This window comes from Motacilla alba, chromosome 7, assembly GCF_015832195.1.
Source record: "Motacilla alba alba isolate MOTALB_02 chromosome 7, Motacilla_alba_V1.0_pri, whole genome shotgun sequence".
NCBI classification, from domain to species: Eukaryota; Metazoa; Chordata; class Aves; order Passeriformes; family Motacillidae; genus Motacilla; species Motacilla alba.
Genome location: NC_052022.1, coordinates 37,398,738 through 37,425,928, shown reverse-complemented (window position 1 = coordinate 37,425,928; position 27,191 = coordinate 37,398,738). Strand labels below are relative to the sequence as shown.

The window sequence follows — 27,191 nt, the reverse complement described above, 5'->3', positions numbered from 1 at the left end:
TCCACATCCCAGGGCATCGGAAGAAGTCTCAGAGGAAGCAAGAAGACTGGGAAGAAGCTGCTCTGGGGAAGAGGGATGTTTATTTTGGGTTTGTGTGGTTTATCTGGGTTTTTCCACTGACTCTCTAGGAAGCATCTGAGATGCCTGAGGAGGAATCTCAGGGGGCAGTTTACATTTGGCCTCATTAGCTCATTTTCCTGCAGAGGCAACCCAAGGAAGCACAGCTCCGTTTAAATGAAGAACCAAAACCCAGGGCCAGGCCTTCACCACCCTCACAGGGAAGGATTCCTTCCCAATATCCCATTCAACCCTGCTAAACCTCTTGGAAATGCCATGAACTCTGCACCATGCTTTTCAGGAAGGATGCTGAGAAAAGCACAGGAATCTTTCAGCTCAATTTTGGGAGAATTCCCTGTACCTGGCAACCCCCAGTCTCCAGGTCCAGAATCCCAGAAAGGTCTCAGCAAGCTGGGATGAGCCAGATGACCAAAAAGAAAAACAAACAAACAAACAAACAAATCCCTAAAAAGAATTAATTTCCCAGAAAGTGGCTTAGTAGTCTCTAGAAGCCAATCACTCATTTCAGTCAAAACCTGTTGTTCAAAATAACCGGTTGTTGTTCAAAATTGGGATAAAAAAACTTCCAAAGTTTTTTATAAGTCTAGGGCATCAGAGCGGCTTTAATTTGTGTCCTGATGGAGGAACCTTCCCTGCCATCCCCGGTGCTTTCTCCACAGGAATTGGAAACATGGGACAAAGCAAAGCTGCTCCTACACTCAGAGCCCCGAGCCAGGACCAAGCCAGGAGCCTCAGGAAAAGACAACAGCCACAAGGAATGGGGAAACCTTCCCCAGAGATGGGAATGTTGGTCCAGAAACGCTGGAAAATTAAAGCTAATTAATACTCACATCAGAAACCCATTTGTGCCATTCCCAACCAGTGAGACATCCACAGACAATGCAACTAGGCAGATAAAAATGACATTTTATTTTGTGAAGAACACTTGAAAAATAAAGATGAAAGCTCTTCCAGGCTTTGCAAATAACCATCAGAACCCACAAAGTCACCAAGACTCCGTTTTCAAAAGGTGTTTCCTCTCCCCAGCCCTGTTTTCCATGAACTCTCTCATTGTGGAATGGCCCACAAGAGTTTCAAGTAAGAAAAAAAAAAAAAAGCATTTTGAGCCAACATTAGAAATAATCCAAGATTGGTTCAGTGCAGGTGCTGCTACATTACACTTGAACAAAGGCACAAGATTCCCACTTGGAATTTGCATTTCAATTTCTCCAAACTTGGTGTTCTCAGGGAGAGACCAGAGTTATTCAAGAGCGGAAGGCTGAACTCAGTCCAGCTCTCCAGCAGGAACCAGAGGAACTGAAGTGGCAGCAAATAAATCCAACGGGCTGGAACCATGTGGGAACACAAACCTTTGGAATCAGCACCTCTGATCCCTGCTGTAAACCCAGGCTCCCAAGAACACCTGATATGGAAAGAAGGCGACACAAATTAAGATGGGAAAACATCTGCTGCCCTCCCCTCGGGCAGAAAATGTATCCATGAAACTGGGATTTCAGGATCCAAGCGAGTGAGGACATTGAACAGCCAGAGCATCAGCCCCAAAAAGCACAGGAGCACCTGCTGAACTCTAAAGATATGCAGAGAAATATATAATAATCGTGTGTTTCATGGTGCTTTTCACTTTGTTTGTTTTGCTGCTAGCAGAGTGTCAGTTTTTATCTTTATGCTGTCTGAAATACCAGAGTAGTGTTAACTTATAAAAGTTACATGAAAAATCTCACGTTAGCCAAAATTTGAGGAATCTGCTCAACTCGCAGCTCCTCTTACATACAGCAAATAGATCAAATATTTACTGCAGCCCCCAAAAGCAAACTTGTGTTTTGTCCTGTCATTATCACAGATTTAATTCAGGATAATCAGGCTCACTTTGGAGTTAATACTTCAGAGCCTTTGACCTAGAGCTCGGTGAGCTGCTCAAAGTCAGCTCAGGACACCAAGAGAAATGGGTTCTCCAATGTAACAGTATCAGAACAGCTGGAAAGATGGGAAATGAGGGAAATTCCTCTGAAGAGGAGCACTGAAAATAAATGCAAGTCTTTTTCCTGAGTACAGTAAAACCCACTGAAGATAAAACATCAGATCTGCCCACTTTTTCCAACCGTTTTGCCTGTTAATGAAGTTCAGGGACAACAAAAATGCCCTAGAAATTGCAAAATGAAGTTTATGGGCAACGAAACAAGCCCCAGAAACTTCAAAATCTAAGATTACGTCCCTGTTGTTCCATATCACAAAATGTCTCCAAGTTTTACATCTTGACAGATCCTGGACTTGTTCTTCTTGAGCCAATTTCCTACACTCTGCTCAGAGATTTCTACTTTGCCTTCATTCTTAGGGCTGACTCCAGCTCCTACAGACTTAGGTTTAGAGATAAAGAGAGAAAAGCAAATTCTGGTATCAGCAGCAACTTCAGTGATCAAAGATGGGAAACAATTCTAAAAAGAGATGATTACGACTGCATTAGATCTCAGTAGTGATGGTGCAGGAGGTCAGACCTAACCCAACAAAGCATTTTGGGTGGTTAAAAAAGAGTCACTGAGGGGTTATACAATATATTAATCCTTTTCCTCCTCCATAAAGTGCATTTACTCAGCCTGAGAGTAAGTACCACACTGAGAAAGGGACCTTAAAGCACTTCCCCAAGAGAGAGCAGAAGAAAATCAAGAGTGATCCTGAATCCTACAGCCAGTTTGTGCCTCAGGGATCCTTGAAGACACTTTGGGACAGCCCCTCTTGCTGCTGGAGCTGAGGCCCTGCAGGCCAGGTTAGCACAGGGTGGTGTGGCACAGCAGCTCCTGGTGCTATCTGAAAACCCCCACGTTGATGGAAAGAGCCACTTCTGGTTTGCGGGGCTTCGTGGGGAGCCTCTCCTCGGGGAAAAGGGGATCCTGGACACGCTCCTGGCGGCTGGAAAACAGAAATAACCTGGTTAGTGTTCAGTGCTGGGCCTTAGCAGGGTGAGCCTGGCCTGAACTGTGAGCTCCAGCGAGCTGTGAAAACAGCCTGTGCAAGGCCAGCCAAGGGTTCATCTTCATCTCCACGGTGTGTTCCAGGAGGGAGAACCACGAGGCTCAGTGGAGGAACACTGAGAGCCAGGAGTCTGAATTATCCAAGTGCTCCCTGCAGGATTACTGGAGTTGTGCAGTCTGATAGCACCCAGCTACTACTGGCCTCAAAAATTATCCAGTTAGGCTGAATAATGGAATGGTTTGGATTTCAAGGGACCTTAAGGACCACCCAGTGCCACCCCCTGCCACAGGCAGGGACACCTTCCACTATCTCAGTTGCTCCAAATCCCGTCCAACCTGGCTGAGGACACTTCCAAGGATGGGCCAGCCACAGCTCCTCTGAAAAGCAGCAAACACTTTGCATATTTCTTAAGAAAAACGAAACTAAATGCTCACTACCTTTTCCTCTTTTCCAGAGCCAGCTGCCTTTGTTTCTCTTTCCCAATGTCATCCCTGACAGTGCTGAAGTCCTTGGTGTCATCAAGGAGAAGGTTCTGTTATAAAAAAGGATTGGAGAAATCAAAGTCAGAAGGTAAAACTATTTCCCAGCTGACAATATAAATTCCCAGATTGTTTCTTTTGATTCGTTTTGCACTGATGAATTTCAAGTTCATTGGAATTGCAATGGTTTGAGTTGGAAGGGATTTAAGGATGATCCAGTCCCACCCCTGCCATGGGCAGCGACACCTTCCACTATCCCAGGTTGCTCCAAGCCCTGTCCAGTCTGGCCAGGAACACTTCCAGGGATGGATTTCTTCCAACAGGTTAAAACAGCAGGACAGGGCATCACATTTTTCTCCTACTGCTCTAAAACCCAGCCAGAATGTTCTTTCCTTCTAACTAAGCCTGATTGCTAGCTGAGAGCTCAATGCTGGGTGATTGCTTTTCACACCATAAAATAGAACTGTCATAGTTCAGTAATCCATAATATGTAACAGTTTGTGTCTATAATGTGATTTTAAAAGGGCACTTCCTTGGATTTTACTCACAATTTAAAAAAAAACAAACCACCAAGTCAAAAAATGAGGGCAAGAAAAAAGATCCAGGAGAAAAAGGAAAAGCAGCAGCAGCAAGAAATTTCCTATCAACACAATGCAGTGTCCAAACCCACACCCCAGTACTCCCAGAAATGGAGCAGGATGAGAGAAAACCAGGAAGAAATGAAGATCCTGCAAAGGGGACAGTGCCTGAACCTGATCCTCATGCAACAATTAAATCCTGGGAAATTTACCTTCACCCCAATGATGTCTCCATCCTTCAGGTGGTAAGGTGCTGACTGCAAACTTGCCTGCTTTTTCCTTCTTTTCCTTTTGGAGATTTGCTGTGTCTGAACAAAATCAAAGCAGAAGAGTTCAGATTTCTCCTTAAATTCAATCCCTAAGGAACTGCAGCCCAGACCAACACGTGCTCCTCTCCAACAACTGTTGGATTCTGTCACTCCAGATCTTACCCAGCTAGATATTGGCAGCCACTCAAATCTCTCAGGGAAGTATTTGGCTATTTCAATTTTATCTACAGGGAGACAATAGTGAGAAGCCACTCTCTGCCTCAGAGCCCAGGTTGTGCATTCCTTGGAGATATCCCACACCAAATCCCGGGAGTTGGAGTAGTCCCTCTCTCCTGGTATTCCCATCTGGACTCGCAGCAGCAGCTCGTGGGGGCTGGCAGCAAGATGAGAGAATGGAAACTCTTGTGAGCCATGCTTTCAGAATTCCCAGCTTTCCCCCCCTCCTGCCCTCCCTCACTTTGTTTGTGGAAAACAATAAACAACCTCCAAGGTTTCCCACATCCTGAGAGCCCTGAAGTCAAAAGCTGTTGAGTGAAGGCTTCCCTCAAATGCAGAGCTGTAAGAAACAAAAGAAATAAAGATCTTGAGCTCTTACCCCAGATTTTCTTCTTCTTGCAAGGGTTCTATGCAGATTTCCACTCTGGCACCCAGCCTGTAGTCACTGAAAACAGAGCAGAGATTGTCTACGTGGCTCTGGAGCTGGGCTGGGAGAGCTGGGGGTGCTCACCTGCAAGGAGACCCCAGAGCCCCTTCCAGGGCCTAAAGGGGCTCCAGGAAAGCTGAAGAGGGATTGGGACTATGGATGGAGGGACAGAACAAGGGGGAATGGCTTCCCACTGCCAGAGGGCAGGGATGGATGGGATCTTGGGAAAAATTCCTCTGTGTGAGGGCAGTGAAGCCCTGGCACAGGGTGCCCAGAGCAGCTGTGGCTGCCCCTGGATCCCTGGAAGTATCCAAGGCCAGGCTGGAGGCCCTTGGAGCAGCCTGGGATAGTGGAAGGTGTCCCTGCCCATGGCAGGGGTGGGACTGCTTGTCTTTAAGATCCTTTCCAACCCAGACTGAGCTGATGAATCTCCCACAGTCCATCCCAGAGCCAGTCTGTTGCACATTCCCCAGGGAACCCACCTGAGTCTCCTCTTGTTGTCCCGTAGGAGCTTCCCAGGGCGTTTGCTGTCCACTGTCCAAGCTCTGAGGAACGAGGGCAGGGGCACAACCTGCTCCTGGCAGCAGGGCAAGGTCAGAGCCTGAAAAACAGAAATACTTGTTCAATAATTTTAGCAGCCAGTCTCCCTGGAAAAACAGAAAACCACTGGATTAGCTCCCAAAAAAGAGGGCAAGGTATCGAGATTTATTCCACACCAGCTGTTGCTTGTGGCTGTGAGCAAAATACTCACTTTTCAATCTCAAAGGGAGTTGGATTTCCCTCCCTCTCAACAATTCTCAACTCAACTTCCATTTCCAAAGTACCCAATTTCTTTTTTTAACGAAAATTTGAACAACTGGGAGGGAATGAGGTGGTTGCAGTCGTTGCCCCAGTCTCCAGCCAAGTGCTGAGCTCCTCTAAGCCCTTCCCAAGGACACAACACATCCCATGCTCAGCCAGTTCTCTGTGATCAAGCTGCAAACAGTTCTCCATAGCAGTAGCCTGGCAGAGCCCAAAACTGAAGTCATACCCAAAAAAATAAGTGTTGGTATGGAGCAGAATCAGGTGAGACATCCTTTTCCATGCTGTTCAAGTAGAACAATCACTGCTTAAACCACACAGAGCCTTTTGGTAGGACTGGGTTATACATTTTTGTGGGTTTGGGGTTTATTTTTTTCTTTTGGGGTGTTTTGCTTGGTTTGGTTTTTAGTGTATTAAAACCATACGAAGGTATTTTAGTTTCTGGCCAAACAAAATGAGCCAGACCTTCCTGGCTAACAAACCTGTGCACCCCAAAGCAATTCTTCGTTCATCAGATTCCACATACAGAAATTAAAAGAAAGAAGATGCAGAAAACTAATACAGGAACAATGTAGAAATGGCAAAGTGGCTTTTTAGGAGGTGCTTGTTATGTGTGTGCTTCCCATGGAGAGATTTTACACTGAAATAAAGACAAAAGCTGCCAGGCAGAGCTTCAGCTGATGTGCAACGAGGCTCCTGCAGGCCAGGACACGTGACAGGGAGGATGGGGACAGCAGGGACACTAAGGAAGTGTCTGAGCTACGTGCTCCAGCTGCCTCTTGGTACTTACCAGTGACCATGGCATAAACACCATGGCACAACAGACTGGAGACAGGGGAAAAGGAAATAGAAAAGAGCTGTTAATAGAGCTTGAGTCATCACAGCGCTGCTGCACAGTCCAACACAGGAGAACATCTAACCTGCATCTTCAGATCTTCCAGAGAGGCCTCTCCTGCTATCTCTATCCTGCCAGCATAACAGAGATCCAGGCCTGGGTGGGTGGGTTCTGGTGGAGCTTTGAAGGGGGGGAGAGGGAGGAGGAAGAAACAAATAACAGAAGAGTCAACGTGATTTGTATAGCCCTGAGAGATAGCAGCCACTTCATGGTCACATTTCACTTAGAGAAGGAGTCTGGAGTCCACTGAGAATATCCAGGAATCTCAGACTGGTTTGAGTCCCCTTAAAGGTGACCTCATTCCACCCCCCTGCCATGGCACACAAAATACATCCCGACAATTTCCAAACAGTTCCCATACAGATCCTATAGTGCAAGTTTCAGAGCTAGGAACAGTTATTGACACTGATAAATAGTGTTAGTTATTGGGTACACCTACTGCAAGCAAAGCTGAATTGCTCTTAGCTCCACTACTGGAATCAACAGGGGAGAAAGTGAAACTCAGGAAAGGTCTGAGGCAGAAGGAGAAAAATGCTACAAAGACAACTTCTACAAGGGGAGGGGTCCTGCCCTGCAGCACAACTCAGCACCAGAGGAATATTACTTTTAAAACAAAATGAAAAATCAATTTGTTCCCCATTTTTCAATTCTCTTATTTTCACTTCATTTTCTTCTCCCTTCTCAACCCTCACTTGATTTTGCTGCCCTGGCTGGTTTTGGATTTGACCTTTGGGAGAGCAAACACAGTTAAAACGCTGCAATTAAAGATTTTAATACTATTCAAGCTTTACCCATCCTTTCTTTTACAACTTCCCAAAAAGCAACACAGCCTGAAGGGAATTCATTGTTCTTCAGGAGTCTGGCATTTGAAACCAATCACATCTGTGCTCATGAAGGAGATGCTTTACACTGCTGCCACTGCCTAACATTCTAATCTGTGTCAGAATTTTCTGAGACTGAATCTATAATGTTTTGAGACTGACAAATAAAGCACCCCTGCTACAAAACTTAGTGGTGTTTTGAGCCAGTCCATCTGAGGAACATCCCTACAACAGGATTATCCAGCATTTATGTCCAAAACTGCATCTGTCTCCTGAGTGGTCCTTTCACCATAACCTTGATGCAACTCATGCAGCCCTTCCTGGGTTTCAGAAGGGTTTTAAGGCTTTGGATTAAAATTTGGGTTTGACTTAAAGAGCAACCACAGATGATTCTTTTCAAAGCCCGGCCAAGCTCACCTGCTGCAGCAGACATCTGCAAAGCCTCCATCTTCCAGGTGATACCATTCACCTGGTCTTGTGCATTCTCTCCATGTTTCTTATGGCTTGAAGGCTTCAGCCACCAGATGGGGATTTTCAGGAAACCCTGGAACAGAAAATACCAGGTGGCTCCTCAAGAGCTGTGTGCAGACAAGGTGAAATTTCACCTTTAGCACAGGAAGAGAGAAAATATTTGTTTAAAACTAAGCTTTTGGAACGGGCTGCCCAGGGTGGAGTCACCACTCCTGGAAGTGTCCAAGGAATGTGTGGATGTGGCAGCTGGGGGTGTGATTTAGTGGGGAACACGGTGGTGGTGCAAAAATAATGATGCTACAGTTTAGAGACACAATCTGTTCAGGGCCAGGCTGGACAGGGCTTGGAGCAACCTGGGATAGCGGAAGGTGTTCCTGCCCATGGCAGGGTGGCACTGGATGGGCTTTAAAGTCCCTCCCAACCCAAGCCGCTGTGGGATTCCAAGTCTCCAGACACTGCCCGCTCTCCTTTTACCTTTTCTGGAAGCTTTCCTTCAGTTATAACCAAAGTGTCTCCTCTGCAAACGTTGAGCTCCTTCAGGGTGGCATTCTGCAGGAAGAGAAAGCAGAGGATCCCTGTCAGCCCACAGCTGCCTTTCTCCCCAGGGAGCAAAGAACCAATGAATTCAAACAGGCTCCTCTTACTTCTGGACTTAATGCTTCCCCTGCTTCGTAGCACCAGTCAAGCCTTCTCAAATGCCAGCTGTCACCTACCAAAACAGAAACGAATCAGTCAATAACATCAGTGTGGGAAAATATTACAAAACTCTTAACAAGTGTCAAGGGTCCTTTTTCTTTTGTCCTTTATTTTTATTTGCTTTTTAAACACAACTCTGGCTAAATGAATTATCACTTTGATCTTCCCCAGACCTTTTGCTGTATGAAAATAATCTTTTATTTGCAAAGGTCGCTCTTCCTCACCTATCTAATTATTTTCCCTGGTTTCAGAGGAGAGAAGGAATTCCCATGTATCAAACTATCACTTGAATCTAAGACATGTTTATGATCATGTTTAGAATTCTTTCCCCTCCTCCCATTACAATGACACAGATCATTGAAAAAACTTACAAGGTTTAGGGTAGGAAAAACCTGTCTTAAAAATGTTAAAAATTCCTTTTAAAAATATGTAAATAACAACACAACTAACCTGATAATCCAGATTTCTCCAGCATTAAATTGAGACACTGAAAGAAGAAACAGGGGATGAGAGTTGTGTCAATGCTGAGGCTGGGAAATAAATTTTTCAGCAAAGCTATGTTAGAATTTTCTAACATTAAGAATGATTGCTGGTCAATTCTTAAAGCTATACAATTAGATAGACAAGAAGTATTTGGGGTATATATTAAACCCTTCCTGGATGAGATGGTTTTCAGGCAAAAAATTCACCACAGCAGGTGAGCCAGCTTTCCCAAGCTGGTAAAAAATTAAAATATGTGCTGTCAGTTTGTTCCTTCACTTGAACAAATTCTGCCCCAGAGTTTGCAGATGAACCTTTAAAATTAAAAAAAAAAAAAAAAAAGAATCAAAGCTGCAAATTCAACACTGGACTGGTAGCACCAGTTTCCTTCACTCTGTGCGTGGCTCTTCCCAACTCCTCTGCCTCCAGGTCTGTGCAAGGAATGTTGTCCAGGAGCTTGGGAGCAGCCAGCCTTACCTCTCTGACAGAGGTAGTCTCCTCCACAACTATCTCTGTCTCAGGGCTGCAGCTTTGGTCACTGCCAACCATGAAGTACAGGAAGAGCTGAAAATCCAAAAGCAAACTATCAGAATAAATATGGAAGTGTAAGAACAATTCCTGTGGCAAGAATGTCATCAAAAAGCACTAAAATGGCACAAAAAGCAAAGATAGTTGGGTTATGGCCATCAGCAGATCCTCATTAGCCACCCCCTGGTCTCCAGAAATGCACAACTACCCCTTACCCTGCACATCAAGGCCGGGTTGGACAGGGCTTGGAGCATCCTGTGACAGTGGAAGGTGTTGCTGCCCATGGCAGGGCATGGAATTGGATGAGTTTTAAGGTCCCTTCCAACTCAAACCATTCTGGGATCCTGGGATATTTACAGCTTGCACGTTCCAAGAGCAATATCCCCCCTTTTTTTCCTTTATTCTCTTTAGGAAAGTCCCTGCAGCAGGCTCCTCCCATCCCACACTGCTGTACCTGAGTGGAAGTTGGAGCTTTCCCACGGCACAGCCCAAGCAAGCTTCCCATCTTCAGTTCTGCTTCCTTGACTGTGTAATCCTCAGGCACTTCAGGAAGGACAAATAAAAACATCAATTTTATCATCCTCAGAGCAAGCTAAAACCCTTCAGTGCTCTCTGGAGAGCTTGCTCAGCCCTGACAGCAGATCTGTGAGTGTCCTATGAGGAGAACAAAGGCATGGAGATCTCCCAGAGTCTATCAGGAGCACAGGGGGATTAGGGATGTAAGCAATAAAACCAAGCTGAACTCCATCTTTGTATTGGTACTGTGAATTAACTTTAAAACTGGAAAAAAACCAAAAAAAAACCCACACAACTGGTTCAGTTAAGCTTGGGAATCAGCGGAGTTATGTGTGGATAACTTCTCCTCAGAAAAGGACCAACAGAGGCTCAAATTCTCCACAGTGAATTTCTTACAGAACAGTGATTCAAGAAATCAATTTACCTGGAGACAGAAGTTTCCCATTGCCACTAACAGGTCTAAGACAGCTCTCGTTTGCTGCAGCAAAAAGGGCAGGAAAGAGAGAAGTATTAAGCAATTCAAATGGGAATAAAATAGGAATTTGGCTCAGAATCTCATACAAGTAACACCTTTAATATTAATTACAACAGCTTTATCTTAGAGGTCTCCCTCTGTGACATCAAAAATAACTGGAGAGAGATGGCTCGAGACTCCAGCAACAGTCTCAGATTTTATTCTTTCACTGGAAGGAAAATTCTACCACTAAACCCACTCAAAAGCCAGTAAACTGTAACACTAGCAGAATGATAAAGCAGCTGAACACTTACCCAGCTCCTCCTCCAGCTGAAGCTCCCGGATCGCTTTCATTTTGATATCTGACATCACCTAAAATTCAGAGACATTAAAAGGGATATGAACACCTCCAGCCTGGAATGGCACCAACACACCCCTGCTTGTTCAAGTGCCAGTGCACAAAGATAATCCTTCCCCTCTCTTTCAGCTCTGGTTACTGACACCAACTCAAACTTCCATTTACAGGATGGAACAAACAGAAAGGCGTTTGACACTAAACACTGCACTGGTTTATGCTACCTGCAAGTACCCCAGAGATTGCAACCCCAAGCTCAACACTAATTTCAGCAGGGAAAAGCTTCATCCCTGAGGCTACATCGAATGAGCTGGGCCAAGTGCAGGGGCCAAGCTGTTCAGGAAAGCAGAGTCCTTACTGTTTCAATAGTGGCAGTGATTTTAACGTGTTTCTGCTCCTCGTCCCCCCCACAGAAGTTCTTCACTTGGAGCCAGCTGATGTCATAGGTGAAGGCAGTCAGATTCCCACTTGCCACGTTGACAAAGCTGTGGGAATCAGCAGTGCAAAGACAGTCAAGAGACAGGAAAACGAAACATTAGCAGGGCTACACCATTCACCAGCACAGCTCCCAAATAGACCAACGATGCCAAAGTTGTTCATAGTGATGGCATCTCACACAGCAGAGGCCTCAGGGAGCACAGAGTGTCATGAGACCACAAATTTGCCCCTGGCAGCTTTGGATTCACTGAGCTTGAGTTGTTCCCACCAGGTTTTTCCCCCTTTACAAGTGTAAATCAAAGGTTGTGACTGGTGCTGCATTTTGTGGGCAAGAAAAATCTAACAGCTGATAAATAACTCGTCTCCAACACTTAAGAGGAAAATAATTATATTTGTAAGCTCAAAGTGATAATTAATTACAAGAATATATGCTGTTAGTATAATTTGAACTAAAAGGTTTTGCCAGAATTGCTTTTTTGTTTCATTACAATCATAATCAAAAACGTTACCTTTGGTCATGGCTGTCTAAGATCAGCACAGAGCACCCATCCCTGAGCCCAACACTTCGGACTGTTTCCTTCATGTCTTCCTCATGGAACACTTCCCAGTTCTTGGCTTCTGTGTCTGCTCCCGAGCCGTTTTTGAGGATGATGCCCCCGGCGGGAGCCAAGGCAGAGTGCAGCTGGCCCAGGCTGGTGCTGCAGGAGAACACGTGCTGGGCCTCGCTGAAGTGCTGCCCCTTGCCGCCCTCGTTGTGCTCGGCCAGGCGAAGCACGTTGAGCACCACGGGCTCGTGCTCAGGGCCCGTCAGCACCTTCGTGCCTCCAACCTGAGGGAAAGCAGGAAGGAGTGACAGCTTTGTGGGGGCTGATCCAGAAAATACAGGAGAGACTGGGCAGGGAGAAAACTGAGACCAAAGCGGACACTCTGCCCCATACAAACAAACCTCCTCGGAGCAAATTCAAACTGAATAAACAAGCAGAGTAACCCACAGGTGTTGGGAAGAGAAAGAAAAATGTTATCCAGAGAAGCTGTGGCTGCCCCTGGATCCCTGCAAGTGTTCAAGGCCAGACTGGCCAGGGCTTGAAGCAGCCTGGGATAGTGGAAGGTGTCCCTGTCCATGGCAGGGGGTGTAATGAGATCCTCAAGTCTCTTCCCAAACCATTCCACGGTAAGTGGCTGGGAAACCAGTGGACACTTGGCAAAATCTAGGACATAGGAATTTAGCCCGTCAGGACATTAAAGAATTACCCAAATGTGACTGAACATTGTGACTTTACATTTTAAAAGCTTGATCTTTCTGATAGTCAACCTAAGCTCCTTGCTGAAGAAAATGTAATGACACAAAAGCTGCAATAGAAAAGAACTATACCAAAAATAAAATCAAGACAATACCAACTCTGTTACTACAGGTTTAGGTGGTTTTGTTTAATTTGGGGTCTTCTTTTTTTTTGATAAAGTCAATATCAAATGGATACTTTTATAATAAAAATAATTTTACAGTAGCATTTTATTCCACTAGAAAGACAGAATAAAATGCTTTGCTTCACAACCACTTCCAGGCTAAGCAGAAGCCTTAAATATCAAAAGGAAGATGGAAAAGTACAAAAGCAGTACAGGATTTCCAGGAGACCTTGCACAGTCTTATCTCTTTAGAGCTGACAAAGAAGGAAATCCTTGGTTCCTTTACCTCTTTTCCATTCCAGACGAAGATGTCTGCTCCATCAGCCAGCCCAACGCCATCCAGGGTCAGCTCATCTCCTAAAAAATAGGAGCAAATCATCAAGTTCTTGCTCCCTATAAAACACACCAACAGGGTCAGCAAGTTTTTAAAAATCACTACACTTCAAGAACTGTACAAGCATGGGGAGGAAAACTTAGAGCAGCTCTGAGTGTCTCTCTTTTTTGATGTCAACACCGTGGGGAGTCGGGTTATGTTCTGGTTCAACAGTGATTTTCTGAAGCTGACCACAGAGAACATAACATCTGAAAGTTGCTAAAGACTGACACTTAGAATTGCCTAACAAAGCAAAGCTGGAGACAAGAATGACACTTTGAAAAACTGATGTACCCGTAATAAATTAATGAACTCTTCACGGGAGCATTTCCCTTTACAAAATTCCTACTTCAGCTGAAGTCTAACCTACATTTTCCTTTGATGTCACCCTGGCTCCTCTCTTCTATCCTCTCCTCCACCTATTAGGCCAATCCTATGAAAGCAAACATCCACAAGCAAATCAAGGGCAAGACACAGACTGATACATTCTTGTCAGCAAATGTGCTTAGCTGGCTTAAGATACGCATTTTACAACAAAGATTTCACAGCAAAGTCTCAAAATCATTCATTCCACTTATAAGAGTGAAGTAAGTAATTTAAATAATTATACATGAGTTTGAGCTGGAAGAGTGTTCAGTAATACACATTTCCAGGATGATTTATAGATGAAATCTTTGATGGCTGCAGGAATTAAAATACAGCAACAGCACAGAGGCCTGGCATGCAGTGCTCTTACCATCAAGCACCTGGTAAAGATGTAATCCTGCTGGTAAAGGCTTGGCCATGCTGAGAACCATGTCTCCTTCCCAAGACTCCAACATCTAGTTGGGAAAAATAACCAGAAAAATTATGTCAAATAACAGCGAGCAGTAACTCCCAGCACTCACAATAATTACAATCTGCTGAAAGCTGCCACAGCCTGGCTCCCAGGCTCGCTTAGTGACATTTAATTGGTGACTCCTTGAAAAGACAAAGACAACTGTGTCACAAAAAAAAATATTAAGAGTAAGGCTGGAGTTCTGCAGTTTCAATCCATGGCCATGCACATGCTGCCCGAATATAATGAATTAGCTCATGTGAACTTTGAAGTCTCCATAGTTAAAATTCCAGCAATTTCACGGCTTCAAGAATAGACCCTGCACCACTCTTTCCTCCCGTGTAAACTCACATTAAGTTTTTAGCCTCCTAAGCTCCATTTACTGTTGAAAATTTCTCCTTGACACAAAGATTGCAGAATAAATCTCTTTGCAAAGGTTGCAGCGGCTCAAGTGAAAGTGAAGTTGAGTTTGACAGAGCAGGTACCTGGAAGACTGCCTGCCGAAGGTCTCCCAGTGTCTTCCTTCTGTCGATCGTCAAATCCACCACACTCTCTTTCCAAGAAAGTGAAGGATGCAAAGCCCCATTGTGGAATTTATAGCAGGAGCTCAGGTGGAGATGTAAATCAATGCCATTGTTTGCTGAGTCACATTCAGCTCTTTGGGAGAACAACACAACCAGGTGGTGAATTTAATACCAAAGAGATGTTTCTGTGCAGCTCTACTGGAATTAATCCCCCCAGGGCTAAATTCCCCATCACATCCCCTCCTTTCTACCTCTCCCTAGCTGTAGCAGCAAACCTTTAAAAAAATAAAGTAGTGGAATTCACCCAGAAACAGAATCCCAGGATGGTGTGGGTGGGGAGGGACTTAAAGCTCATCCAGTCCCACTCCTGCCACGGGCAGAGATACCTCCCCCTACCCCAAGCTGCTCCAAGCCCCATCCAAGTGGCCTTGGACACTTCCAGGGATGGGGCACCCACAATCTTGTGTGAAATATCCCATAAACTGTAACTCCTGTGTCTGTATTTTGATATCTTTACTGTGATTCAGGTGTATCAGCACCCATGTCCCTCAATAGAGGGGAAGGTTTTGTTCGACCTGAATACCACAAGCTCTTCACTTTTCTGGCAGAGACTATAATTTATCTGTAAATTCACTGTAAACCAAATCCTTCCCCCTTCTCCCAGTGAACAATTCCCTCTCTAAACACAGTTAAGATACCACATTCCACTCTCTTTCCAGAATTGCAGTGATTCTCACCAGAAAATGGTACCATTTGAAACTGTGTCTTTCCCTTGAAATTCCATAGGCTGCCTGCCAACAGGGAAGGCAGGGAACCAGCAGAATATGGATATAGAAATTATATTCTTCAATTAACCTCTGACATTGAACCATTTCAGTTCTGACTCTGCTCAAGGAATTTCTTTCCTTCTGAATCCCCTGGGAGTCCTGCAGGTAAGAGCTGTTTTGAGTACAGTGACACCAATATACCTCTTTTTTTGCAGCTCTGTATTAGCAGCATTCATTTCATTCAGCAGGTGCTCAGGAATTTGGTACCTTGGATTTCCACGTGCTGCAACAAAAAAACATAGGCTTAAAATGTGGTTTGGAAAACAAGAAAAGTTATCAAGAGGAGACATTACAGTACAATAATCACTGATATAAAATAATAATAATACTGATATAATAAAATAGAATAAAATATCACTGATATAATAAAAACTCAACTGCAGGATGATATAAAGAACAAACAAATGCTTTTACTCCTTCCAATCAACCTTTCTTTAAGAGAAATTCACACATAAATGCCATTAGCAACAACCTGTATTTGTTGCAGCTGATGCTCTGCCATTATTTGTGCAGCATGCTAAAAAAAATCAGTCAGCTACAGCAAATCAACACATCACCACCTCCTTGCATCTTCATTTAAGTCTTTTTTCAAATGATCACTATAAGGAAAACTGGGGAAAATAAAGCTTGGAAAGGACAAAAAAGCGCTCCAGAAAAAAATGTCAAAGCAGGGAGCCCCCCCAGAATCTCCAGATGAGCTTTGTGTACCTTCAGGGGGCCTCTTCAGCTGAGCTTTTCTGTAGAACAGCATGTAGGCACTCTCTTTACCCTGGAATTGCTTCTCAATATCCTTCTCCTTGATGGGCTGGACTTTGGAATCATTCAGATCAAACCAGTGGCATCCAACAGAAGCAGCCCTTGCCCTTGGGGGTTTCTTCTCACAGTTCCACTGGACATCATTGTTCTGGGAAGGGCTCTGGAGATTTTGTCCATGAGAATCCAGCTTCAGCAGGAGCTTGTGTGTTTCCTTCAGGCTCACCTTATTTCCATCAGGACTCAGCTGGAATATCTGAGGATGATTCTGCAAATACTGCAAGGGAAGCAAGGACAGGATGAAGAAGATGCCAAGTTTTAAATGCAGCAGCCTGCATTAAGCTGCTCCACCTGATTGTCCTCAAAGTGGAACACAAACCCCATTAATTCAACCCTCATTTTATGGTGCTTCCTCATGCATTTTGACAGTTTACCTCTGTAAAAGCCTCACATCTACGCTTCATACCCACATTTAAATATTTCTTGTGGAAACTGCAAGTAGCTCCCTTCAAAAAACAAGCAAGTATCAGTTTTCCACCTATCTACAACACAAGTGCTGAAGTATTTTCCTTAAGACATCATAAAATACAGCAACCAATTGGAAAATTGCACTAGTGAAAAAAAAAAATACACAAAGTCTCAGGCAGACAATTCCTTGGGAATCTTATGTTCCCCAGCCTGCTAATTCACATTACAAACCTCTCCTTGCACTTGCTAATCCAAGGGTCCATATTCTCAATTATCATCCTCCTGACTATTCAATGAGAATATACATGATTATAAAAGCTATCTAAAACCAAGACTAGCAAACCTGTGATTACCTTTCGTAATGCTCCGTATTGTTTTCTGTATTTCTTATTCCAGGACACCCCTTTCTTCTCCAGTAATTTCTGCCCTAACTGATCCACGGGAATTTGTTTAGATTCTTCCTGCAGAGAAATGAAAAACTAAGGTAACAAAGGCTACAAAAGTCAAGGGGTCAACACAAAGAAGCCGATTTGGAAGTGTTTTAATCATTCCTGGTTTTTAATAAGCTATCATATGGAGCTGTGTCAGGGGAGTGTTAGGTTGGATATCAGAGAAAGGTTCTTGCTCCAGAGGGTGCTGGGCACTGCCCAGGTTCCCCAGGGCATGGGCACATTCCCAAGGCTGCCAGAACTCCATGAGCTCCAGGACAATGCTCTCAGAGATGAACAAGCGGGGATTGGTGGGGTGTCTGTGCAGGGCCAGGAGCTGGATCAATGCTCCTTGTGGGTCCCTTCCAGCTCTGGATATTCTGATTCGTTTTGCAACAGCTTTGGTGAGCAGCTTTAGAAATACTCCAGAAGAGCCACTGTTAATATCAAAGCCAAGTTTTAAATGCTTCATGCCACGCTCAGAAGAGCTCTGGACACTTAAGCCTGCCCACTCTCACAAACACCAACCAACCCCCTGCAGGTTCCTAGCTCCAAAACCAAAGCAATGAACTCCTTACATACCATACCTCTGATAAAATCCCTTTTAAGACTGCCAGTGGGTTTTCTGTTTCTCTGGCATTCTCGGTGTCTCTTAATGCTTTCTCTTCAATCAGCCCATCTTCTTCTTCCTGGGTGAGAAAGACACTCACAAATACTGTGGTTTCACACACAAACAGAGGACTGGATTATTCTGTGCTGGCTTTATCATGCACAATCTAGGAGTGTGAAGGACATTCTGTTAAACTGCCCTTCTCAATGAGGCAAGACACACAAAGCCTCATTAAAATATTAATTAAGCTTGGATGCCACATTTCTCCCCTAGCTTTTAATACCTTTCTGGAAAGTACAACCTCTAAAGCAAGGAAGAAAAGCCTTTAGGACTTACTTGGAGTTGCCAGTTTCCTAATTCATCCACATCTCTGATATAAACATGATAGTGTCCTCCATAGCAGCCACCTTTGTGTATAATAACAGAGAAGAGCTCATACATGTACTCTGAATCATCCATCTCAGTCTTTAAAAAGAAAAACAATAATTGTAACAACAACTGAGGTCAGTCTCTCACACAAGGACAGCTTTACACCTTTAGCATCACTTCAGAGATTTCTCAGTGTGTGTTTGCACAAGCAGAGACTGAAATGGCTTTTGAGGGCTGGGGACACAAGGAAGGACCGGCACAAGCCACGGAGCAAGGCACAGGCTGATAAATCATAAAATCCCAGAACGGTTCGGGTTGGAGGGTCCTTAAAATTCATCTGGGTTCCTGCCAGGGGAAGGGACAATTTCCAGTAGCCCAGGTGGCTCCAAGTCCTATCCAAGCTGGCCTTGGACACTTCCAGGGATGGGGCAGCTACAGCTTCCCTGGGCAATCTGTGTTATTAATCAAGCAGGATTCTGAACCATACTGGAAATTCAAAATATTCTCCATTTCATTTGTTTGTTCACAACCAAGCTTATTTTGTTTAAAAGAGGAGAGAGAAAAGAAGCAACACTTAGAAACTCTAAAACTAGGGAGGGGGAAAAAGGCTTCCTCAAATTCTAACACTGAGAAATTTCCAAGCTTGCATCGCAACACTTCAAGAAGAAAAATGTCTGTTCCTTAAGAGTGCCTCTGTTGTGTTGTTCAAGAATCAATATTTGTCATCAAGCCATGGCACAGATCAGTTTATAACCAGAAACATATTTATGAATGCAAACAGAGATTCCTAAGAAAAATGGAGTAACTACAGGCACCTAAAGCACATATAGATCAATTTATGCATGATGCTATCAGAGAATAACCCCACATAAATAAATTCCAATTTCCATGTCCAGATAATTATCTTCCTGTCAAGGAAAGGTTAGATAACTTCTGGGTAATTATTTTACCCTTTCCCCTCGTAGCTACAAGGCAGCTCAGTTCAAAAGTGAAGGAGGACACCACAAAGTTACTCAAATACCTGACAAAATGCAAAATAAAAGATAACCTCGAGCTGTAGGTTCTCTGCTGAGCATACAGAAAATTTCAACAAATGTTAACAGTGCCCACCTGCTCACAGAAAGGCTTCAGGTTGATCTGGATGGGGAATGTGTAGCAGCTCGTTTCCTTGTACCTCTCACACTTCTCAAAGTCAAAGTTGAACCTCAGGAGGGAGATGGTGAGGAAGGGAGGCAGCTTGCGTAGTTTAGCAGACTGGGGAGGGATTTAAAGAACACTTTAAGCACAGACTCAGAACAACACTGTGCTTCCACTTTGCTGTGGTCAAATCCTTTTCCACCAAAGCTTTGTTACCACCAGAGACAAGATCGGTGCCCTCACTTTGAAATGTCTTCACCAATTGTCAATTTCCATTCCACCTACACAATCTAAAAGTGACCCAGATCTTCTCCTCCTGTTGAGCCCCACATCCTCCTTGATTGGTGATCACCAGTCCCACACCTGATCCTGCCACAGCAAATGAAGGATACTGGTGAAATTCCAGTCAGTAATGACATTTCCACAGCCCATGGGCTCTATGCAGGCAGTCAGAACAACCAGGAGCTAAAGTCTCCCTCATTTCTACAGGGGAGCACCCTCCAGGCAGGAAAGCCAGGATAATACATTTTAATGGTTCCAGATTAATCCAGATCTGACCACTTGATGGGTGAGCCCGTCAAGAACCCTCATGAGAAGTAAAACCAACCATCTTGTACCACCTGTGACAGCAGGTGTGGGCTCCACGACCACATTTCTCAGCCTTTCCAATGTCTCCATCTTCCTCTCCAGTGCCAGAGCCATAACAGGAACACACACAGGGTTTAAGAAATGCCTTGAATTAGGAATTCCATTTGCATCCACAGCCTGGCAACTCCCAACTCTGTGACTTCCTACCAAAATTCAGAGTTCCCACTCTCCTCCTGCATGGATGAGCACTTGTGAGAGGCAGACAATTTACCCTGTACTGCCTCTTGAACCCAGCCCAGATAAACCCCAGCCAGCCCTTGCAACAAGACATGTGAGGCACTGCTGAGAGTCCCTGAACTCCCAAGTCACTGATTAACCTGGCCTGACCTCAGCTTCCCTTTGAACTACTCCTTCCACATCCAGAGGGCTGCAGAGTTTGGCTTTCACTCATCCTGCAGGAGGCCAAGGAGCTCTGCTGCTGTGACAAGGGCAGAGGGCAAAAACAGCCAGAGTCTGCTTCCCTCCACAAAAACACAGCAATAGATCCCATTCCCTGCACAGAGCAACAGCTGCCCATTGTTCTCTCTCATTTGGGTTCTCCAGAAGTGAGCTTCCATGATTTCTCCCATTGCACATTTTTATTTTATGCTCTAACTTATCTTTTAGCCAATCCTCCAGAATGGCCAGAGCAAGGTGCAGCAGCGGTGTTGAAGGAGTCAATACTTTCAAATCATACCACACTCCATGTTAGGGACAAAAAACTGAAACAGCGTTTGGGAAATGAGCCACAGGAGCTTTTCTTGACACCCTTGCTGAGGTTTCATAGAATCCCAGGATGGTTTGGGTTGGAAGGGTCCTTAAAACCCATCCAGTGCCACCCCCTGCCATGGGCAGGGACACCTTCCACTATCCCAGGCTGCTACAAGCCCAGCCTTGGACACTTCCAGGGATCCAGGGGCAGCCTCAGCTTCTCTGGGCAACTTGTGCCAGGGCCTCCCCACCCTCACGGGAAGAATTTTTTCCTAACATCCCGACTAACCCTACATCATCCCACCCCAAGGTGTTTGTTACCTTTGAAGCTTCAACCAGTTTATCACAAGCTCCACACCGATACAAGTTGTCATTCTCAAAGTATTCTTCCTCCACATACATGTTCCACAGGGCCTCCTCCAAGCCAGCCACACCTTTCACTGCCACTGTGAGGTCTAAGAAATCCTCCTGGGCAGAGAGGACAGCAAGAAACGAGGTTCTGAGGGGTGTAAGTTTGTGGTGATCAGAAAGAGACCCATCCTATTCATCACAGTGATGGGCAAAAAAAAACCTCACACAGTCACAGAAATTAATTTTTTAAAATGGAATTTTTTAAATTACAAAGAGCATAAAAGACTGTCAAGGTATGTTCTGCTGTTACCTCACTGCACTCTGTGCTAACTACATCTACTAAAGGCAGGGCTTGTGAACTCAGAAGATGCAGAACATTTGGGTTTTTTGCCTCTCATTTAGAAAATGCAGCCAAAGACCCAAAGTCCAACACTCACTACCTGGATTCAACAAGGCACTCAACAAAGATGACGTTATTTTTGGACTTTAAAAACAAGAACACTTAAAGTCAACTGCCTGAAGAGAACCCCTCAGTGGAAGATCCCTAGCTTTACCTGTCTCTCGCTGATGTTCTTGCACTCCTTACAGACAATCTGGTTGACAACAATGCCGTGGTACAGGCGGTTGATGAGGTCGTGGCCCGATGTCCCCACCAGGGAAGTCTCCAAAGCACTGAAGAGGATCCTGTTCAATTCCTGCACATCATGCTGCCTCATCTCCTGCAGGAGGGAAACACAAACAGGAGGGAATGAATCACTGCTGTGCTTGGCCTGTGGCTCAAAAACAACATATCAAGTGTCCCGGAGTCTCAACAACTACTCATTCATTTACTCCTTGAGTAGTAACGTACTACATTTATTATTGTTAATTTGGTTATGCTACAATCCATCTAAGACACTTTCACTTGGGTAGAATCATAGAATTACAGAGCAGTTTGGGGTGGAAGGACCTTAAAGATCATTTTGTTCCACCCCCTGCCATGGGCAGGGACACCTCCCGCTATCCCAGACTGCTCCAAGCCCCAATGTCCAACCTGGCCTTGGACCCTTCCAGGGATCCAGGGGCAGCCACAGCTGCTCTGGGCACCCTGTGCCAGGGCCTGCCCACCCTGCCAGGGAACAATTCCTGTCCAATATTCCACTCACACCTGCTCTCTGTCACTCTGAAGCCATTCCCTAGATTTAGATTAATCTCTGACTGACACAGTTCAACGTGGGTAAGAATCTAAATATCTGAGCCTGTTGGAAAAACACTCCTGTAAACCAAAGGAAAAGCAACTGGAACTGTATCTAAGAGAACAATCATCTCCTGTTCCTCCCTGCAAACAACTGCCATGGACTCCATGTGGAGATCCAACAGGAGATGACCCAACCCAATGTCATCTCCACAGCTTGAAGCATTTTAAGGTGTTTCCCAAATGCCAGACTTCCAGAACCCATCCGTGCGCAGGGAGAAGCGCGTGGGGATGGAGATGGGCACCTCATGGCTGCTCCAGCCGAAGCTCTCGGTGAGGTCCGTGGTGGATGCGGCCTGCTGGTCCAGGAGCAGGAGCTGAGCAAAGAGGCGCTGCAGCTGCAGCGGGATGATCCGAACCTGGCACGGCAGCGGGGAACAGAGCCAGCACGTCAGACACAGCCTCACACCAGCCAGCCCAGCAAGAACAGGGGCAGCTGCCCACAGAGCTGCTGACTAACTAGCCCTGGGGATAAACTACCCCTGCCTCTTTCATCACACACGTTACTCACTTCACACCGAGCAGTCACACGCGCTTCCCAAAAATCGACAGTGCCTCACCTTACACAGCCAAGCGCAATGGATTGGGGTGGGAGGGACCTCAAAGCCCATCTCATCCCACCCCTGCCATGGGCAGGGACACCTCCCACCATCCCAGGCTGCTCCAAGCCCCAGTGTCCAACCTGGCTTTGGACACACCCAGGGATCCAGGGGCAGCCACGGCTTCTCTGGGAATTCCATCCCAGCCCATCCCCACTCTCACCTTCCCAAAATCCCACCCATCCCTTCCCTCTGGCAGTGGGGAGCCATTCCCTGTGTCCTGTCCCTCCATCCCTTGTCCCCAGGCCCTCTCCAGCTCTCCTGAAGGGCTTGGTGGTGGGGTGGAATGGGGTGGGAGGAAGAACACCTCAGCAGAAACAGACTCCACGTCTGATTTCTGAAGTAAAACCTGATGGCAATGAAAGCTTAGAATGCTGCGAAAAATCCAGAGTCAGCCAGAGCAAAATGCCTCTCAGTGTCAAACTCAGGTTTTCACTCATTTTCCTAAGTTCCACATGAACTGCAGCCATACTCCTCCAAACCAACAGTGAAGAACAGGAAAATTCCCGGCACCTTTGCATCTGGTTTCCTGCTGTCATCCAGAGTGCCAAGTTCTTCAGGTCCCAGGGAGAACAAGGCCTCTGCAATTGGTGAAAAATTATTATTTAAAAGGACAACATCCCCTCCTAAAAAATGTAATGTATTTTAATGTCAAACACTATGATTTAATTCTGCAATACTTTATTTAAAGTGAACTGTGCCCCAAAACCACCAGAGTTCACCGTGTTTCTTAAATAAATAACCAGAAGGGCAAGTCTCACTAAGACATCAATCCCAACGTTATTTTAAGAAGGTTTTGAGCACCTCACCTCTAAATTCAGGCGTGAAAAGCAGAGTCTGCAGAAGGGAATTGAGGTAGCAGGTCCCACCCTGATTTTTGATTCCACTGAGGTTGGTGAAATCCCTGGGAGCTGGAGGCTCAAACTCTCTGGGCTTTGATTTCTTCCCTTTCCCATAATGATTGTTGGAAATAAAGGAAAAATCCTCTTCAAATAAGTCCCCAAACATTGTGAAGGCAGGAGAGTCCTTTAAAAAGATACAGCAAGTATTTACTATAAAAAATGCAGTTGAACCCAGCCACCTCAAATCCTCCAAGATAAACCTGGAAGCCCTGACTGAAGAATTTGTTTATATATTTTTTTTTTCCACCTTATTCTGGTCATTCTAAAAATAAACCCATGTAAAAATGTAAATTAATGTAACAAAAAAAAAAAGGTGAATTAAAAGCATTTCTGTTACCACAGGTCTGAGCAGTCTTTCCACCAGGATGAAACCCACCACAATTCCATTTTGCACAAGGCTGTTATTTATTCCTGCAAGTGAACTATCCCCTACCTTGGATTATCCTTACCCACCTCCTCCAAATCCCTGGCACTTCATCATCTGAGACATTAAAGCTGAAAGATTTTTAAGTTTCACTTTTCTAATGAACATTAATAGCAACTAAATCACTTTGCATCAGCTTCTCCCCCTCTGAATGCAGCTCCTGACTGCCTTAAAAGCTCTAAAAGGCCCCCTCCTCCCAAGCTGCTGGATGGAATTCCTGGGCTTGGCACTCAATCCAAGCTGTCTCCCAGCGCTCATTCCCGTTTCCAGTCAGGCCTGTTGCACTTTAGATTCTTCCCCACCCTGCATCTCCTCCCAGCAGCTCCTGAGTGGATGGTTGGTCCCAAAAAAGGGCCATATCCAGGAGACACCACCCACCCACCACCCTGGAGAGGCACTCGAGTGCCAAATCCTCCCTCGCTCCTTATTTCTGCATCCTCCTTCCCTTAAAAACCACACAGGAATGGCAGCTGGAAGGGATTCTGGATGGCCCAGACACAGCTCAGAGCACAGGGCCTCAGGCTGGAGTGAATCCACGGCAGGAGAAACCAAAATCATGGAATAAACCCATGGCAAGAGATCCCAAAACCTCTCTGACAAATGCATGACAGGAGATCACAAAATTCTCTAATACTTCCATGACAGGAGGTCCAGAAATCCCTCTAATAAACCCATGAGATTCCCAAACCCCTCTAATAAATCCATAGCAGGAGATCACAAAACCCTCTAATAAATCCGTGACAGGAAATTCCCCCAAACCCTTTAAGATACCAATGACAAACAATCCCAAACCCCCGTTTGGGATCCACAGCAGGAGCTCCCAAACCCCTCTAATAAATTTATGAGAGCAGAGCCCAAACCCCTCCAAAAAACCCATAGCAGGAGAGTCCAAAACCCTCCAATAAAGCCCTAAAATTCCCAAAGCCCTCTAATAAACCTATGACAGATGTTCCCAAAACCCTGTAATAAACCTATGGCAGGAGTTCCCAAAACCTTCTAATAAACCCATGGCAAGAGATCCCAAACCCCACTAAAAAATCTGTGACAGGAGATCCCAAATCCCCCTAATACACCCATGGCAGGAGTTCCCAAACTCCTCCAATAAACCTATGCCAGGACCTCCCAAACCCCCCCCCCCTTACAAACCCAGGGCAGGAGTTCCCAAACCTTTCAATAAACCCATGTCAGGAGTTCCCAAAACCTTCTTAATAAACCCAAGGCAGGAGATGCCAAACCTCTCCAACAAACCCACGGCAGGGGATGCCAAACCCTCTAACAAATCTGTGACAGGAGACCACAAATCCGCCGAAAAAACCCACGCCAGGAGATTCCAAGCCCCTGTACCGAAGCCATGCCGGGAGCCCCTGGAGCCCGGCAGTCTCCCCCGGGCCGGCGACCCCCGGTCCCTCAGAACCCCGCACTCACCGTGCCCGGCCGGGCCCTACGGCCACGGGCCCGCGGCCGCCGCCATATTTGTTGTGTGGCGCAGCGCAAAGCACGCCGGGACCGGCGGCCCGCGGGCAGGGCGGTGGCGGCGCGGGGCATGCCGGGAGTTGTAGTTTCACCGGCGTGAGGGCAGGGGGAGTCATGGCAATCTGTGGGACTTCCATCCCTGGAAGTGTTCCAGGGCACACTCGATGAAAGCTTGGAGCGACCTGGGATAGTGGAAAGTGTCCCTAGAAATGCCACGGGGTGGAACGGGATGGGCCTTAGAGTCGCTTCCAACACAAACCATCCTGGCATTCTACAAAGACCAGCTCCCGCTCTCAAACAGTTGTTTTCTGTCGTGGATTTGTTACACGGATTTAGGATATCCCGCCATGCTTTTAATAGAGAGGTTCTGGGATCTCCTGCCATGTATTTATAAGAGGGACTTGGGGCTCTCTTTTCATGGGTTTGTTAGGGGGGTTTGCAGATCACCATTCATGGATTCATTAAAAGGGATTTGGGATCAATTTCTGCATTTCTTAGAAAGCTTTGAAAATACATCCTTTTCATGGATGTATTACTGGGGTTTGGGATCTCCTGCCATGTATTTATAAAAGGGGCTTGGGGATCTCTTTTCATGGATTTATAAGAGGTCGTTTGGGATATCCAGTCATGGATTTTTTCCGGCCTTGGCCGGCATGTTGTAGCCACCCTAATGATTTCCTCCTGAGTATTCCCTAATCATTCCTGAGCCTGGGATGGCCCAGCCTGCACCTGACAGAATCATTCCCCTTGGAAAAGACCTCCCGGATCACCCAGTCCCAGCCTCATCCCAGCACAGCCATCGTCACCCCTGAACCACGTCCCCAAGTGCCACATCCAGGCTCCTCCTGGACACTTCAGAGATGGCGACTCCACCCCCTCCCCGGGCAAAGTATTCCTATGCTTAGCCATTCTTCCAGTGATTTTTTGTTTCCTAATACCCACTCTGAACCTGCCCTGGCACAACTTGAGGCCATTTCCTCTCATCCTTTCCCTTGGGACACAGCAAGACAGCCCGATCCCAAAGCAGCTCCGGTCAGGGAGACGTAGAGCACGACAGGGTTCCCCCTGAGCCTCCTTTTCTCCACAAACACCCCCAGGTCCCTCAGCTCAGGAGAGTTTTTATTCCCTTCCCCAGCTCGGGTACCCCTCCCTGGACAGGGCTGCCCCCAAATTTGTGCCTTTTCACCCAAATCCGGCCTTCCCACTGTCCCTTGGCTCAGGTGTCAGCAGGGAGCAACTTTGATCTCGTACTGCCTTGAACCCAGCACATTCCAGAATTCCTGCCTGGGATAACCTGGGATAACCAGGCCAACTGAGGGAGCCTCTGACCAGGTCACAAACACTGAGGTATTGATTAACTTCAGCCGTCCTGGGACTGCCTTTGCATCCACTCCTCACGCTGAAGGTTTGGCTGGAAAATTCACCCTGCAGAAGGAGGGAGGGCAGGGCAGGCCGTTTCCCTGCCAGCCCTCTCCTGATCCCGCTTCAGCAAACAGCTGGGGTGCCACCACAAAATACAGAAATTAACTTCTCTTTCTGAGAAAATTCTCTTTTCTAAAATGGTCAGCTTCCCAATGCCCAGTTCCGCATGTGCTTTATAAAAATCTGAACACTTGTGGTGCTTGTTGCTATGCTGTTTTCCCTTTGCAGTTTAGAATAGAAGATTCAGAGAGTGTTTTAGTCTCTTTTAC

General features: G+C 45.8%; 1 protein-coding gene across 1 annotated transcript; it reads right to left on the bottom strand.

Annotated features, from left to right (window-relative positions):
• Positions 1-964: 964 nt before the first annotated feature.
• Positions 965-25,523, bottom strand: USP40 (ubiquitin specific peptidase 40). Its single transcript, XM_038142667.1, has 32 exons — positions 25,453-25,523; positions 23,511-23,727; positions 23,215-23,282; positions 22,348-22,461; positions 21,423-21,587; positions 20,839-20,985; positions 19,153-19,296; positions 18,010-18,138; positions 17,651-17,752; positions 16,989-17,096; positions 16,123-16,444; positions 15,556-15,637; positions 14,549-14,720; positions 13,983-14,067; positions 13,160-13,230; positions 11,979-12,298; positions 11,390-11,516; positions 10,991-11,048; positions 10,647-10,700; positions 10,161-10,249; positions 9,656-9,742; positions 9,149-9,185; positions 8,647-8,711; positions 8,477-8,551; positions 7,949-8,075; positions 6,736-6,830; positions 5,497-5,615; positions 4,967-5,032; positions 4,534-4,744; positions 4,315-4,410; positions 3,483-3,577; positions 965-2,982 (listed from the first exon to the last, which is right to left on the bottom strand). The coding sequence occupies exons 2-32, from the start codon at positions 23,707-23,709 to the stop codon at positions 2,877-2,879; spliced, it is 3,735 nt and encodes a 1,244-aa protein (XP_037998595.1). The 5' UTR covers positions 23,710-23,727; positions 25,453-25,523; the 3' UTR covers positions 965-2,876.
• Positions 25,524-27,191: the final 1,668 nt, after the last annotated feature.